The sequence below is a fragment of the Gavia stellata genome, chromosome 29 (assembly GCF_030936135.1).
Source record: "Gavia stellata isolate bGavSte3 chromosome 29, bGavSte3.hap2, whole genome shotgun sequence".
NCBI lineage: Eukaryota > Metazoa > Chordata > Aves > Gaviiformes > Gaviidae > Gavia > Gavia stellata.
In genome coordinates, this window is record NC_082622.1 from 6534910 (window position 1) to 6550239 (window position 15330).

Consider the following 15330-nt stretch of genomic DNA (forward strand, 5'->3'; position numbering starts at 1 on the left):
CACAAGATAGGTATTTTCCCCGTTCACAGTACCAGAGGCATGACCCTATGCCTCACCTCCATGCCCAACCTCTTCCCACCTTCCATGTGCTAAATATGTGAGCATACAGGACAGGGTTCATCTGCTGTTACATCCATCGTGCCCCAACACCAGAATCCTAGCAAAACAAGTTGTCAGAAGGACTGCAAGGAAGAGGAAAGGCAGCCAGGAAGAGCGTGTGCATAAAACCAACACATTTTAAGAACTCCAATTACTTGGCACTTTCTTTTCCTAGAAGTAATCAGCTCCTCGCATCAACTCTCAAGATCTTACTTGCACTGTAACTTCTGGAGTGAAGCATTAGGACACACACCCACTTAATACTTAAAATCCTTTTCGAAAAGGAAAGTAACTACAACATTGATACCTGATGGATAATTTGCACATAGCCAAAACAATTAGTGAAGGTGCATGTCTTGTCTGCCATGTCCTTGCCCATTCCTCCTCCGGAACGGAGTCCCTGTGTTCAGACGACCCCAGCAGCGCTACAGCTGCAGTCCCAAATAGGCTGCTAGGAGCTTTCCTGATACAAAGCAGTAACCGAGAAACACCTCAGAGCTCCCCCAATCCCCCTTCCCACACGGACCTGAACAAGCTGCTCGGTGTGTTGGTGAAGCTCCTCCAAGATGGGAAGGGTCTGCTCAGGAAGACAGTGCTCAAGGATCCTCTGGATCACACGACAGCCATATGGATGCGTAGACAACGCAAAAACCTGTGTTCAACAAAGACAGGCAAGCACAGGCAGCAGCATATCTGTTAGTCTTTGTGAATCCTAGAAACCTCTCGGAATTACATGAACACGTGGGTCTTCCCAGGCATGGTAGGTAATGCCAGCTTACAGCGCTGCAGCTCCAGATAGCATAAACTGAGACTGGAAACACCCGTTCCCCACTGCCACAGGACTAACTGGGTGATCGCAGGCACATCACATCCCTACCTGTGCTTCAGCTTCCCCATTCATGAAACAGGAAAACAAATGGTAAAGCCTCTTGATTAATAAAAAGAGCACTGGGACAGCCAAGCATTATTAGGAGCCGTGTTAAAACACCGTTTCAGAAGAATAAATCCAGCATACTGTTTGCCAGCTACGTATTTTAAGCTACGTAAGAAATGGTATGAACCAGAAAGGTTAAAAATGCTCAGCAGAGGATTTTCCTCAACTATTTGGATTTGTTTAAAAGCCTTAACTGCGCTTAGGAGAAGTGACAACAAAAGAACCTTCTTTCTCATTTCTAAAGGATTACCAAATCTGTTGGTAAGAACATGACACATTTTATTATTGCTGCACAGTTTTCTGTCTAAAGCACAAGTCCTATTTGGTTGCTTAAAATTAACAAAAGTAGCAAATTCAAGCACTGAAGTTAAATTGACAGTCTACAAATTTTTAATAACTATTGAGCAAACTGTGCAGGAAAACAGGACTTGAAGTGCAATTAACTGCAGAAAAATAGTCTTGAGGTGGTAAGCTTAATCTTCCATAGGAAAGTTCAGATGAAACTGGGACAGCAGGTCAAAGAAACGTCGGTGCCATCAACCAAGTTCCCAGAGGTATTTCTGCCTCGCCTAACTCCCAAGTGGAAGGTCCAAAGCTAAACTCTAACCAGCAAATCTGCTGAGCAAGTTTCCAACTAGAATCCTGCTTGTTTTGACATAGCCAAGCAAGTCCCCACTTCCACAGCTGCTGCAGGAGCAGCCAAACCAATAAAGCCTGGTTCCTGCTCTAACAACCCAGGGCTGGCCTCACACCCCTGTGGCAAAGCCCTCAATACTTCAAAGTTCCCCTCCAAAGCCAATTAAGGTGAAGGTGGAAACGCCCAAACCAGCACTTTTGTAATGGAAGACAAGCTGACTACAGGCAGAATAAAGCCAGCTACACGATTAATATCCGGGACATCAATTCAGGAGAGGATACCAAGGAAAAACTGGGAGAATGAAGCACAAGTAACTGCTCTTTCCCAGGTGAAACTCATGTTTTGCCCCTGGTCCAAGACCCTTGGGGAACAGCAATCCTCTAAGCCGTCCTCACAGAGAAGATCATAATGAAAGTTTACTATACCAGTCACAAAATTCTACTTTACTAAAACCACCTTTACTTCCTAGTAAAGGAAGATGAAGATTAATCTATTAATCATAGATGGATTAATGAGAAACTTGTTTTCCCCTCCATCAGTCAAAAAATACTTGACGTTCCAGAAAACAGATTTTTGCAAGGATGCTTTACTGTGATGTATCTGCACAAAAACAATTCACAGAGACATGACCAAAGAGTTTCTAGGCTCCCTACTGTTGCCACAAAAGTCTTTCAACTGATGCTCGCTAAAATTTAAAATTCAAAATATTTGGACAAGTTACAGCCACTATAATGCTATTCAAAGCAACATTTAAGAACACAAAGAATGAGAGTCAGTATCTTGGTTAAAAGACTTACCTGTCCCTTAAACGCATCAATGATAAACTGCAGGGACTGAGGCTGCACACACTCAATACACTTCTGCACCACATGATTACCATTCTGGTCTTTCACGCACTTCAGGACATGGCCATCCAACTCCCGTACCATCTCATTCTATTAGGAGGAGAGAAAGACAAACAGAAAGCACCACCAGGATTCACGGCTGATAAATACAAATTTTTCACTGCTAAATGTGGTAAAAAATATGAAAGGTATGAAGGATGCACTGATGTGTTTCAAACTGGAAGTTTTCCAGTGGCTGAGTGCTGAGATGAAGCCTGCTGTGTTACAGAAACCACCAAGAAAAATACTATAATGAAATGAAGATGAAGCACTCATGTCATTAAACACGAGTATCCTCTTATAAGTTAAGTATTCAAATTTAAGAAATTTTACTGATATACAACTTTACCGTGCATCCCCCATTCCCTTCTCTGCTCCCCTGAAAGAAATATAAAATGCCCAAACTTCACAAACTTTTTGGGTATCAGCTGCTTCTGTCACCAAAATGGGGTCAGCACTGGGATAAGAACTTGCTAGTATTTTACATAGGCAAGGTAATACTGTATGGTAACTAAGGAAACCAGGACGATAAGGTTTAGATATGTTTAAAGTAACACACATGCAGTCTAAAAGACTCACAATCGGAAAACAGAGAATGACAGGTTTTGGGAATTTAATGACAGTACAAAATTGGACGAGTTCAGTTTTGCAACCGAGACAAAACCAGGCATTTCAGGAGTACAGCGTACTCAAAAATACCATTCTGGAAGAAGACAATTAATAAATCTTCGGCCCAGAGCTGCCAGAGTTTGGGCCACCACCCACTGCCCTGCTGTCAAGTGTGTCAGCAGCTTAGCCCAGGCTCGACCTAAAGGGAACGTGCATTCCTAAAGCCTGTTTCAATTTTTTAATTTAATAACCTACATTGAGATTCTTGTATTATGATTCCTAACACCTTTATTAGCTAGCTTGCCTAGCGTATTTTTCATCTTAATTCATTGTTCATAAAAGCCTAGAGGAATTCTTTTATTAATGAGCTTTGAGCGGGACTCTGGCTATCATCCACATCTCTCCAACGCCAGGCCTGGCTTGACAGGAGCTAGGAGCTCCTCGTACACCTCACTCTGCAGAAAAGCAGAATATTGACCCACATATCAAAGCAGCAATATCTCAGCGAATATTAAAGGCAAAACTCTGGCACTGCTTTCTTCAAGGGATTTAAAAATCTCTTCTAATTCACTATCATTCTCAGTTTCCCCTACATACATAATCTGGTTTCAGGGAATTAACAGAGAACCAACACCATTACCAGTGAAGTGGAACAAGCAGATGACAATGAGACCCAAGAACGGTGTCACAAACTTATCATGCACATAAAAGGTAACAAACATGCCATAAACCAAACCAAAAGAACACCAGCCACAAGAGGAACAGAAAGTCGCAGTTCAGGTCACCAAACGCCAAGGAACGTTAAACATCAAGAAGAAAGTTAAAATTGAAACTTACAATTACCTGCTGGTCTGGGGGAATAAACTCAAGGGCCTTCTGGATCACCCTACAGCCGTACATCTGCAGAGCCAGGGACAGAACATGCCCACGGATACGTTCCGCCAAAGCTAACTTCTGTTCCAGGCTGCCAAACTGGGAAGAGGAAAACCAATCACTACAAGCACAAAACCCTCACGTGGCCAAGCGGCACAGCAGCCCTCCCACGCTGTCATGCTGAAGTCTTAAACAAAAAACACTGTGCCTACAGGAAAAGAAGGAAAATACCAACCACACCTCCGTGGATGTGAACAGGCAGAAGCCAGACATCTGTTCTGTGTCTGACAGACACACCTGACATGCGAAAAACTCCAGAGTCAAAGGTGCTGGAGCCACCAGGGTGACAAACGCCAGTTCACTAACCCTCGACAGGGTTGCTCTAAAATTACTGGATAGAAGAACCACCCAGGGTTGGTGGAGAAGGAACAGACCAGTTTCAAGAAGGAGAAATGGGCGGCTGCCCAACCTCCTGGTATGAAAACGCAACGCTTTCTTCCAGTGGATGCTGTTCACTGGAAAAGTTTCTTTTGTTCCTAAATATGCAAGTATTGACAACTCGGCACAGCATCCTTGAAAAGTCTTGTTGGACCTACATCTCCTGGATATGTTGCTATTTATTCCTACACCTTTTGCATCTCAAAGCAAAGCGTTACTTTTCAGATGAATCTTTATGGAGTCCCACACCTCAGCCACCCCAACAGGAACGCTAGAGCAGCCTGCGGGGAGGAGATGACATCAGTGTTGACAGATACCCATCGGTTTAGCCGAATATCAGGGTTTCTATGAGCTCATCCAATACCTCATTTGAGTAAGACTTGTAGGGGAATGCAGACTTACTTCAAAGAACTTCTGGATGACGTAATTTCCAAATACATCGACCATCAACTGATAGGCTGCCTGGAGGATCTCGTTGAACACAAGCTGACGTTCTGCTGGGGTAGCGCGCTCCAGTTTCAGCTGAATAAACCTGAAGAATAGGGCTGGTGTGATGCCACTGGCATATATGCCCACAACATATTTAATACAAACCCATTCAAAAGCTTCATACACTGGGCTGTTACAAAACACAAATCTTTAAAACACAGTTGCCCTATCCAGCTATCTGAAACCTCGGGTGGTCACAGCCATGAGGTCCATGACCACACGTCATTGTTGGGAGCCCAAAAATCTCATTCCAAGCAAAGCAGATCTCAATAGAATAATACAGCAAGGTCTCAAGTCCAGGTGGCTCTTTAAAGTGAGTAAAGCTATCCCAGTGGGACTAGCAAGCAAATTATGAAGCAAGCAAGCTTCTCTTTAGAGAAGGGACTCCCGCTATAAGCATTTGTACCCAAACAATCTTTACAAAGAAGGGTCAGAATGTTACACTACTTGGCTTTTCACACCTCCTTTTCCCTGTTCTGCCTCTCTGCTTCAGGATGTGATGCAAATGGCAAACGACGCTAACTCAAAGAGCAGCTGTCCCAAAAGCTTCCCGTAGCGTAAGGTTTTTAATCCCACCTGGATCCATGCTGATCTTGGGAGAACTCCATGATGTGCCCAGCAATCTCCCTCAGCTGTAAATTAGGGTACCGGTTATTGCGAAAGTCTTCAAGCAGCCTGCTTCGGCCAGAGGGCATAACGTCAGACATCCCATAGCGCAAGCGAGATGAAGGGAAAAGCGTACTGCTGGGGCTGAAGAGGCTGGAGGCACTGCTGGCACTGCGGTACTTGGCTTCAGCTCCAGGAGCAGCAGAGATGTAACGGCCACTGCCATTTGTGAGCCCTCCTGCAAGTCAGGAAAACAAGGGTATTTCACAAGATGAAATAAAGTGGCCGAGGGACTCATTTACAACGTGTGCACACCGTTTTACTTCTAATTACTCCTCTTCCACCAAGATGGGTTTCTCACATGGTTCAACTAGGAAGTACTCTCAACTAAGCTAAGCGAGCTGCCCCCAAAATAATTTAGATGGGGATGTGTTCAAGCGTAGTTCCTTAGCATGGCACCGTTGTGTTGTTAGGATCAGTTACAGATTCAGCCAAGAACAGACTGTAACAACTTCTGTTCCTCACTTTGTGTCGAAACTGTCTAAAACAGACAAATTGTCAATTCCACCACTTGCTAACTTGCTGTTTCTAATTACCTTATCCTCCATTCTCAGGGTTTTTTCCACCTATCCTGCTGCCGTGCAAAGGACTGATTTAAAAGAAGCTTACTGAGGGCAGGGACAAAATTAAGATGAATTTAGGTAAGAAAAAGGCAACAAGAAGCAAGTACAAAAATTCTGGATATAAAAAACAGATCACTATTAAATACAGGTAAGTAACAATAAATTAAAACTAATAAATACTTTAAAATATCCTGTGCTTTCACAAATGCCCTAAAGATTTTCATCTGCGTTAAGACAGCCGCCGAGTTACCCAGTAACAGGCATGGGGAACAGGTAATGCTTCTTCACAGAGTTAGCAAACTGCAAGCGTTGATAGGAACCAACTTAAACCTTGAAACGCTGTTTTCTTGCCTGTAATTTTTCGAAATTTGCTTCAGAGCTATGGCAGAGGACTCTCCCTCTCTCGCAGGGCTCGGGATCCCTCTGGTGGTCAGAGGCCGCAAGATGCCTTGAGCGAGTACGGTTTTTCCTGGGTGGGACAAAGTCCTCCCAAGAAAAATGTTCTTATCGCCTGGGAACCTGCCACCTGAAAGGCCAACGTGAGGCAGCGAGGGCCAAGCACCTGAAAAAAAAAAGCTACAAGAAGTCTTTGCAAAGGAGGGAAGACCTTGGAGGCAAATATCGGTAGGGCTGTCTGCAAAGAGACCAGACCTTCTCCTGGTGGCCGTGCACATGAGTGTCTGAAATAAAAATATTACACAAAATAGAGCTGAGTGAACTGCACTCCTCTGCCATCAGCGCCTGAAGGAAGCTCCCGTGCAGGAAACACTATATGAGAATTAAGTATCTGATAACGGCTTAATTAAGTTCCCCTGTCTCTGAGCTGGGCAAACGTGTTCTGACTTCTCCGGAGCTGGTGCCAAACCTCCCCTTTCGTGAGGAGAAGGAGGCTTGAGAGTTTCTTGTTCACATCTCTTTCTTATGCTGCCTTGCCAATGGTGTGGTCATCACCTTCCCTATCTACCTGACTTCTTAATTGAGCAAGAACTCCAAAAAGTGATCAGGTGATAGTCCTTACTGCTGGGAGGACCAGGATATTCAAAGGAACAGTAAATCACCTCTCAGGTAAAGGAAACCCAACAACGACAAGCCAAGCAATGGTGTACTGACATTTTCCATGGCATTCAAAGAGCTCAAAATTACCACTTGGTTTTTGAAAGCCTGGAGCAAGAGCCATAGCACTATCACACTGAAGTGGAAAACTAGTTCCTGATCATCTGCAAACGGCTGTAAGAGGAAAGGGTTTAGCACTCACACTGTTATCACCTATGCCTTATCTCTTAGTTAAGAAGGAAAGCACAGTTTGTACAGAAACAGTCTTCTCTGTCAGAGGTTTTTGGAGAAAAACCTTCTGATCTTTTTGGAGATTCAAAATAAACCACGAATTACTCCAGTTTTCTACCCATCTCTCTTTCTTCTTCTGATGGAGATGCTGACTGCAGCTCTCCCCTTGATGTTCAACATCATACTGGGAATTAAGAGACCGTGTGAGGGAGAGGTTTCCTAATTCAAGCAAGTGCTTCTGAAACCCACCTGTCAACCACCAAAGGCCAGAAACCTTGGAGCACCTCAAGCTCCTCTGTGTCAATGTGTGGCTTGGGAATACAGTGACTTTGCCAGATCCTCGTCTTCAGTGGGATCTTACCAATAACTACAATGAAAGAGCTCCTTGTTCAAGAGCAGCACACAGAGCTCACGAAGCTCTTAGGGACACTTTGGTAAAATAAAGGGACAAAAACCCCAAAGAAGGGACAGGACTCCTGCAAGATGTTGGCACTGATAGTTTCTCCTCGTCCTCAGCCACAACACACCTCAAAAGGAGGTCTGCAAACCGTGTGGAGACATCCTGTCATGCTAACACCATGCTGCCCGCGCAAAGCACTCTGCATCGGCATACGACGCCAAACCAGTGCTGTATACAGCACATGGAGGTTGTATAGAAATGACAGCTCTGGCGTGGTTCTGTCTCTGAACATATCGACCATATCTTCTTAAAAGTGTCTGGGATATGTCAGGAAAAATATGTATCTGGGGAGGACAAAGTGCACAGACTCTATCCTGAGGACTCCAAGGCAGACGTGTTACTCGGACTCACACCACGGCTGTAACAACTGAGCGTTTCCTATTTTGAAATGGTAAATCATCTTCTCAGTGCTTGCTGGGACACTTGAGATAGATGTTAACCTGAAAGAATAACTGATTTCGGGGGGGGGGGGGGGGGGGGAAAGGACAATGAAAGGATGAGTCAAAAAGACGACACAGGGGAAGAAACAAAGGCTGCTGTCTGAAAACAAAGCACTTCTTAAGCAAGCTTCCAGGGGACTTTTACAAGGCCCTCAAATTGCTCTGCAATGCAGGAGCTCCCAGTATGAGAAATGCCAGAACAATGGGAAAAAAAGAAAGATGAAAAGACGGCTCTGTAAGAAAGCAGGCAGAGAAGACGTCCCTGCTGCTCTCCCCTACGGAGGGCTCAGCGCAGAGGCGCCAGGCAGCGCCCGCCAGCGGAGGGGACCCCACGCTGCCTCCCCGGGGCTGGGAAGGGCAGGAGCCAGCCACCCCCGAGACACCCGCCCGGTGTCACTGCCCCAACCTGTCACCCCGTGCAGCCCAGTGCCGGGGTGTGCCACCAGCCACCCAGGGAGATGCAGCCCTACAGCCCTCCCAGTCAGTCACAGCTAACTGGTTATCAACTCCCCTGCCAGTTTTCCCAAAGACCCTCTAATAAATTAAATCCCCACATGTGTGTATCAGCTTCCTCACACCCATCCTGCCTTTTGAATTACAGGCTGACTACCATGTGGCACAGCTCTCTCCCAAGCAGCTCCTGCAAGAAAATCACAAAATTAAAATAATTATTTATCTGCTGCAAATCCTGATTCCCGTTCCAAACTGGGAAAACCCAGAGCCGGACACATTCAGCCCCAGGCTGCAGCATGGTAAGTGTTTCTATTGGGACCATGCCAGCTACACACACAAGGGCTGACAAAAACTGCTTGTGGGACTACGTGAACCGATGTGAAGTGTAACGTGGCCAAAACTAAATTTTATAATTCTATAATTTTGATCAATACTGGGGAAGAGGAGGGCCCTTGCTGCTTTAGCACCCAAAAGTGCATATTCATTTACAGTTGCTTTACCCTAGCTATGCACAGTTGCATATGTTGCATACACCTTTGAGTTTAAAGCACGTATTTAGCTCAGCCTTCCTCCTCCAGAAGTTCTTTTCGTAAGAACTGGCTGCATGGTTATTTCAGGTACTCGTGATTGCCCAGACATTTCACAAGGTCACTTTACAACACCAGAAGAAAACCTAGCTTGATAAATACACACCATTTTTCACAGCTATGAGCTTTCAGAAAGCCAGAAGAGCCGGAGTTGAATCTTTACACACAACACCAACCCAACAAACGATTGACTTGCGCATCCATGAGATGCGACAAAGTCAAACCCACAACTTGCACTGCGTTTAACCATAGATTTGCCGATTGCAAGTCAGATGTAATGCCAACTTCTTATGTCACTCACTGTGTAACCCTGAAATCAAAAGTTACTTGAAGTGACTCCCCCAGGTTGTCTCCCCCCATGTAACTCAGTGGTAGGATGTGGTTCTAAACCCGACAGCTCTAATTTCCCTTTTTGCAAACAACACGTTCGGGTGTTCCCATCTGTCCTTTCATGTTTAGATAGTTAGAAATACTCCTCATCCTCTTTATCAGAAACTACTTCTGATATCACTCCCAAATAGAAAAGGAGTCAGCCTCAAGCTTCTTGCAAGGAAAAACAATGCCTGTCCTGTTTTTACAGCATTAAAACTTACTTTATAACCAAAGGAAACAACTTTGGTTATAAAACACTGTCTTCCATTACAGGTGAAAGAGAAACTTTAAAAAATAAAATTACCTTTTACAGATTTCAAGGTGAAAACCACACAAGTGCAGAGCTAGTCTATATGGGATTTTTTTTCTTGCAGCATTACCAAGCACAAAGTCAACCACGGAGGAAACCTGGCTACAAGGAGAGGAATATTTTGTCAAGATGGGAAGACCCACACTAACTGCTCTGGGGCACAACCCATTTATGTAAACGGTAACTCCGCTGTCTTTCCAAAGTTTGTTCTCAAACAGATTAACCTTTCTCTGATGCAGTTTTTAAGATTCATTCTTTTGTTTGCCTGCAGGGGCAACAGACTTTTTCTAGTGCCAGACTGGGAATCTGGTTAGTCTTCAGCATTAATTTATTGTAGCTATTTAACTGTCAGCTAAAGGACTGTACAGCCACATAAATAAAACTAGAAAACCTTCCAATTCTATTGAAGCTCTGAACAAGGGAAGGTGGTAAATCTAAACTTGATCTCGAAAAATCGTATTTATTACTATTCCAAGCTAACCTTTAGCCAGCATCAAATTTATTACACATGCATGTAATAACCATGATAAATATAGTATCTGATGAGTGTGTACATGCATGGAAAACTGTTCTGATAACCACAAGTTTTGTTAAATCCAGACAGATACATGACAGAACCAAAACAAAGTGATTTTTTTGAGCAAATACTAAATTATCTGACGCAGATGCAACAAATAACCTACCCTGTTTATGAGGCCTGGAAATAAACACTTCAGGAAGTTCAAACAAGCTTTGCTTTATTATTTAATATTTGCTTTATTTGTTTTAAAGATTTACTTTATTATATGTAAGAGCTCTGGGCCAACTAGAACTCTTCCAGAAGATGTAGCTTGCATAAAGTAATGTATCTTACCAAAATTAAGAAAGCCTCTCCCACACACTAATGTGCTTTTGATAAGACCAAATCAATGGGAAATTTTCAAAAGCACACTCACAAAATCCTCAGCTAAAAGCAAAGTTTTGCTCCAGATAACATTGCATATTTTGGTTAAAAGAAGAAACTTTTCTAAGCTCAATAATTTATTATTGAAAACTTAATGAGTATTTTAAAACATTTGGCAAGTTTGAGGATCAGCCTTACCTATCTATTTTATTCAAGGATAACAAGCAATTGGTGCTGTTACCGAGACCTGTGCAAGAAAAACAGTTTGTTTTTCAAACACTTGGAAATGTTATCCATAATTTAGAGATGAGGAAACAAGAAGGCAATACAGAAACCTTCCTGTTTAACAGCTGAACCACTGCAAGAGACAAACTCACAACATAGGTGCTACAACTCCTTCTTCAGTGTTTCACCTACTTCTGCACAATCAGGGACCCTGCCACAGCAATAAGAGCAGCACAGCCTGGCAGCAGGTATCTCACCTACCCAGCAGCGGGGCATTCGCATCCCTGCGCCGAGGGAGAGCGGAGCAGTAACCTGCAGTGCTGGGACAGCGGCACTGTGGCTCTTACCCAGGTTTAAACTTGAAGATGATCCATGCGAAGATAAGGAAGGTGGTGGAGTCTGAGAGTGGCCAGGTCCTTGGCTGGGCAGCGGCATTCCCACAGGTCCAGGAGAGGAGGAAAACCCAAGGCCATTATAAAAACTGTGTCCTATAGGTGTCAAACTGCTGGATGTCCTCTTGTACAGGTCACTGCTCCCTGTAAGGGAGTCTCGGCGGGAGCCACTGCCCGTGTTGGAGTTAGCGACTGGAAAGAGGAAGAGGAGAGTAAAATTGTGTGATGTCAACAAGCTGCCTGAGGCAACTGGATAGCTGGAGAGCCAGCACAGCACCTCAACAACTTCATTGCACCAGGCTGTTGTTTTCCTAAGGGTGTTGCATGTGCCCAAATGAAACGCATTAATTAAAACCAGGTCGTTAATGAGGAAGCAGAAATCCTTGATTTAGAAAGTTAGCTTGAATCCTGTCTTTGCATTTATAGTTTTGTAGTTTTTATACCGATAGAACACATCAAGAAATACAGCTCCAAAAATCTACAAGCAGAAAGACCATGAAGATAAAAATCTACACCTCAAGGAAGCGACAGAATGAAACAACAGCCATCATGTTGGCTTTTGGACACAAACACTTAACGCTTTGCTTCTGAACCTTCAGAAGGTTTGTGTACTTCAAAGCTCTTTTCCCCTAAGCGTATCACTTAGTTTAACTGAAGATATTAGATTGCCCTACAAGCATTGCCTCGTATTTATTCTTTGGCTATTCGAGCTAAAACAAATCCAACACGAAATTTTATCTATTCATGTTTACTTAAGAGCACGTACAGCTTCGTGTACATTTACTTGAAATCCTTGTGCTCACCTTTCATTATATTAGAAAACAGCTCCTGTTTGCACCAAGCTTTATTGAGATGGAAATCAGAATTCAATTTAACACACAAACCCAACATTTTCTGAAGAGTTGTCTTGACAGTCGAATACAAACTCTTTAAACGCACTGTCAACTTGAGGGGAAAAAAAATCAATTTTGCATTAAAATCTTGTTTAATAAATAGTGAAATTGTTAACTGTAATGAACTAATCATTTTTCCTGACTGCACACAAGGTCTAGAAGCAACAGCCTCACATTTTTATTCATTGATTGAGGGAAAATAAGTTTGTGCATCTTGGCATTGAGCAAACTAGTAATTGAATTCAATTCATTAAATAAACTGAAGTGAAAGAAGTGAATGCTGTGTTTACCTGAATCCAAGATGGTTCAAATTCTCAGGCTGGGTTTAAGAAAAATATTTAGAATAGCTTTTATTTAAAACTGTGATTTGCTGCAGTGACAGCACATCCCTCAGTCTTTTCTGACGGAGCAGGTTCAAAAGGCATGTTTTAACTTGCCCTTCACACTGATGAAAGCAGGAAAGTTCAGGACATAATTACTACCTCTGAGACTAAGCCGTAATTAAAACAATTGTTCTACTTCAAAAAAACAAACCTAAGGAAAAAAACCCAACCCACAGACATGTTTCTGGTTGGTTTTATTATGAAAAAAACCTTTGTCTCCAACTGCCTTGCAAACATATCAAACCAAACCATTTATGTAACATTTCTTGCAACCACAATAAGTGACTTTTTTTGGTGTATGATAGAAACATCTCCCAGAATAAAGCATGGAAACCACCTCAGATCAGCTTTCTTAAAATCACAGAAAGTTACTCAGCCATTATTCTGAGGTAAGAGTTCGCACACTCTGGAGCCCATTCCTGTCAGTCCAGTATCTGCACCAAGCACATGCAGGGAAAGGCAATGAAATTCAAAGCTGTTTAAAAACTTAATCTGTAGCAACAAGGGGATGACTGATAATGTGTATAACAAAACAAATTCATTACTTTGATACTTCTAATATATCATCTACTAAAAGAAGTTTCACCAGAAAGCACTGCACATTTTGAAAGCCAAAGTATGCCCTAAAGGAAAATTTCCATTTAACCTCAGAGGGATGAAGAGGAGGACTCAGCAGCTCCATGCAGCAGTGCCAGCTCCAGCGGCTTACAAGCCCACCAGCTGCATTTGGAGCTATCTGCTTCTCTCCTTTTTCCCCCCATGAAGAAACTGCTGTTCTTACCTGCTGTCCCAAATCCTCCCAGCGCAGACCCCAGCGTGGCACCAAGAGAGCTGCTGCTCCCGAATCCCAGGGAAGTGTTGGCAGGCTGGGCAGAGCCCTGAGAAAAGAGTGAGCTGCTCTGGGAATTGCTGCTGAGAGAGTTGTTGCCGTAAAACGAGCTGGATGCCAGGTTGTTGGTGGGCTGCTGCTGGGGCTGGGGTTGGGGCTGCTGAGTTCCTAGAGGGCGAAATGGTCCGTTTGTCGTTCCTGCCAGGCCGCCCGCTGCACCGTTGGCCGAAGCTGCAGCCGCTGCAACCGCTGGAGAGAAAGTAATTGGAAGCATAGACTGAAAAATCCATTTTCATCGCAGTTTTGGAAGTTAAAACTTAGCAGGTTCCTTTTATTTACTGTAGATTTTTTTCTTTCCTCTCGAGATGAAAATCTCCCTTTTGCATCAAACTCTGCATAAAGTCTCTTTACTTTATATCTGAGCTTCACAAGTCTTGCATAGAGCCACTGAATACCAACGATGCCTACTTATTATTACTGCTGTTTGTATTATTAAAGCTACATAGATCAAACGCACAACAACGTTCCCCTTCTCCTAAGCGCTAAGATTCAAATCAATACAGCCACACGTTTAGCAATATCCAATAAAGAAACACAAGTTCTGAAGTAAGCAAAATTGTCCTTTAGCGCACGAAACACAATCCCACGGTGCTAAGAACATCAAAACCAAGTACTTTTGTTTTTCAGCCAGTTCCGAAGTAAAAGAAAAAGCAAAATAAACAAGAGCTACAAGGAAACAATTAAAAGGCCCATTTCATAATCTGTTACTAACGCTGGCAAAGACTGCTTACACGCACAAATTCTAGCTTTTAAAGCCTTCAACTCCCAAAGAACGCTAATAAAACCCAAAACAACTCATGGCAAAGGCCAGGCGCATAACATTTTACGCAAGGTGATCATCTGGGAGTTCTACACAGGCTAAAACTTTTTATTACGTGCAAAACTAGACGCCAGCAGACAAATTTAAATAACTGTCATGAAACTCTGCAAAATAATAGAGTTTATGCGACGCTACTTCTCTGAGGCTGTTCTGGAGGCTCAGCCCACGGTGAGCACAGAGGATGTTCTCAACAACAATCCCCGCAACGGATCTCAGTGAGGGCAAGTGTGTCATCATTGCCAGCAGAGCCCAGAGGGTTTCAGGTCCACCCTCTGCCGGGGCCGGAGCAGATTTTTCACTTGACGGGACTGAGACTCACCTGCTTGCGCCGCGGAGGAGCTGATGATGACTGGAGCGGGGGCTACCAGACGGACGGGGGCCCCCAGGCCGTTCCTGGCCCCTGCGTTCACCACGAGAGCACCTGTTTGGTCGTAGTAAGCAGCAGGAGCCAGCACCGGGTAACCTGAAGAGGCAAATTACAGGCGCACATGTAAGGTTAACAAGTAGCGCAACACATGGCAGATCAATTTTCTTCAGATGAGTACAGCACAATAGGATTTTTAAAGGAAAATCTGAATGGGAAAAGGAAAAGCAACAACAGCTCTGCTTCTCCTGAAGAAGAAAAAAAAAATCTGTATTAACCATCTATGACTTTACACTAGTAAGACTTTCAGGTAGAGAAGACATTTTTCCCTCCCCAAACCTACTATATACTAGCATTGCCCTCTGTGTAAATTCAGTTGTATG

The 15330-nt window shown here is 43.6% G+C and overlaps 1 protein-coding gene across 4 annotated transcripts in view; it reads right to left on the bottom strand.

Annotated features, from left to right (window-relative positions):
• Nucleotides 1–15330, bottom strand: part of PUM1 (pumilio RNA binding family member 1) — a 77161-nt gene that overhangs the window by 7143 nt on the left and 54688 nt on the right. For 3 of the 4 annotated variants that reach the window (XM_059830634.1, XM_059830632.1, XM_059830631.1), the window contains 8 exons: nt 14903–15046; nt 13656–13952; nt 11554–11790; nt 5540–5807; nt 4877–5006; nt 4001–4135; nt 2468–2605; nt 626–751 (listed from right to left, as the gene is read on the bottom strand). In XM_059830634.1, coding sequence (XP_059686617.1) covers nt 626–751; nt 2468–2605; nt 4001–4135; nt 4877–5006; nt 5540–5807; nt 11554–11790; nt 13656–13952; nt 14903–15046 — 1475 coding nt within the window. The remainder of the gene's footprint in view (nt 1–625; nt 752–2467; nt 2606–4000; nt 4136–4876; nt 5007–5539; nt 5808–11553; nt 11791–13655; nt 13953–14902; nt 15047–15330) is intronic. The other variant, XM_059830633.1, reaches the window with a different exon arrangement.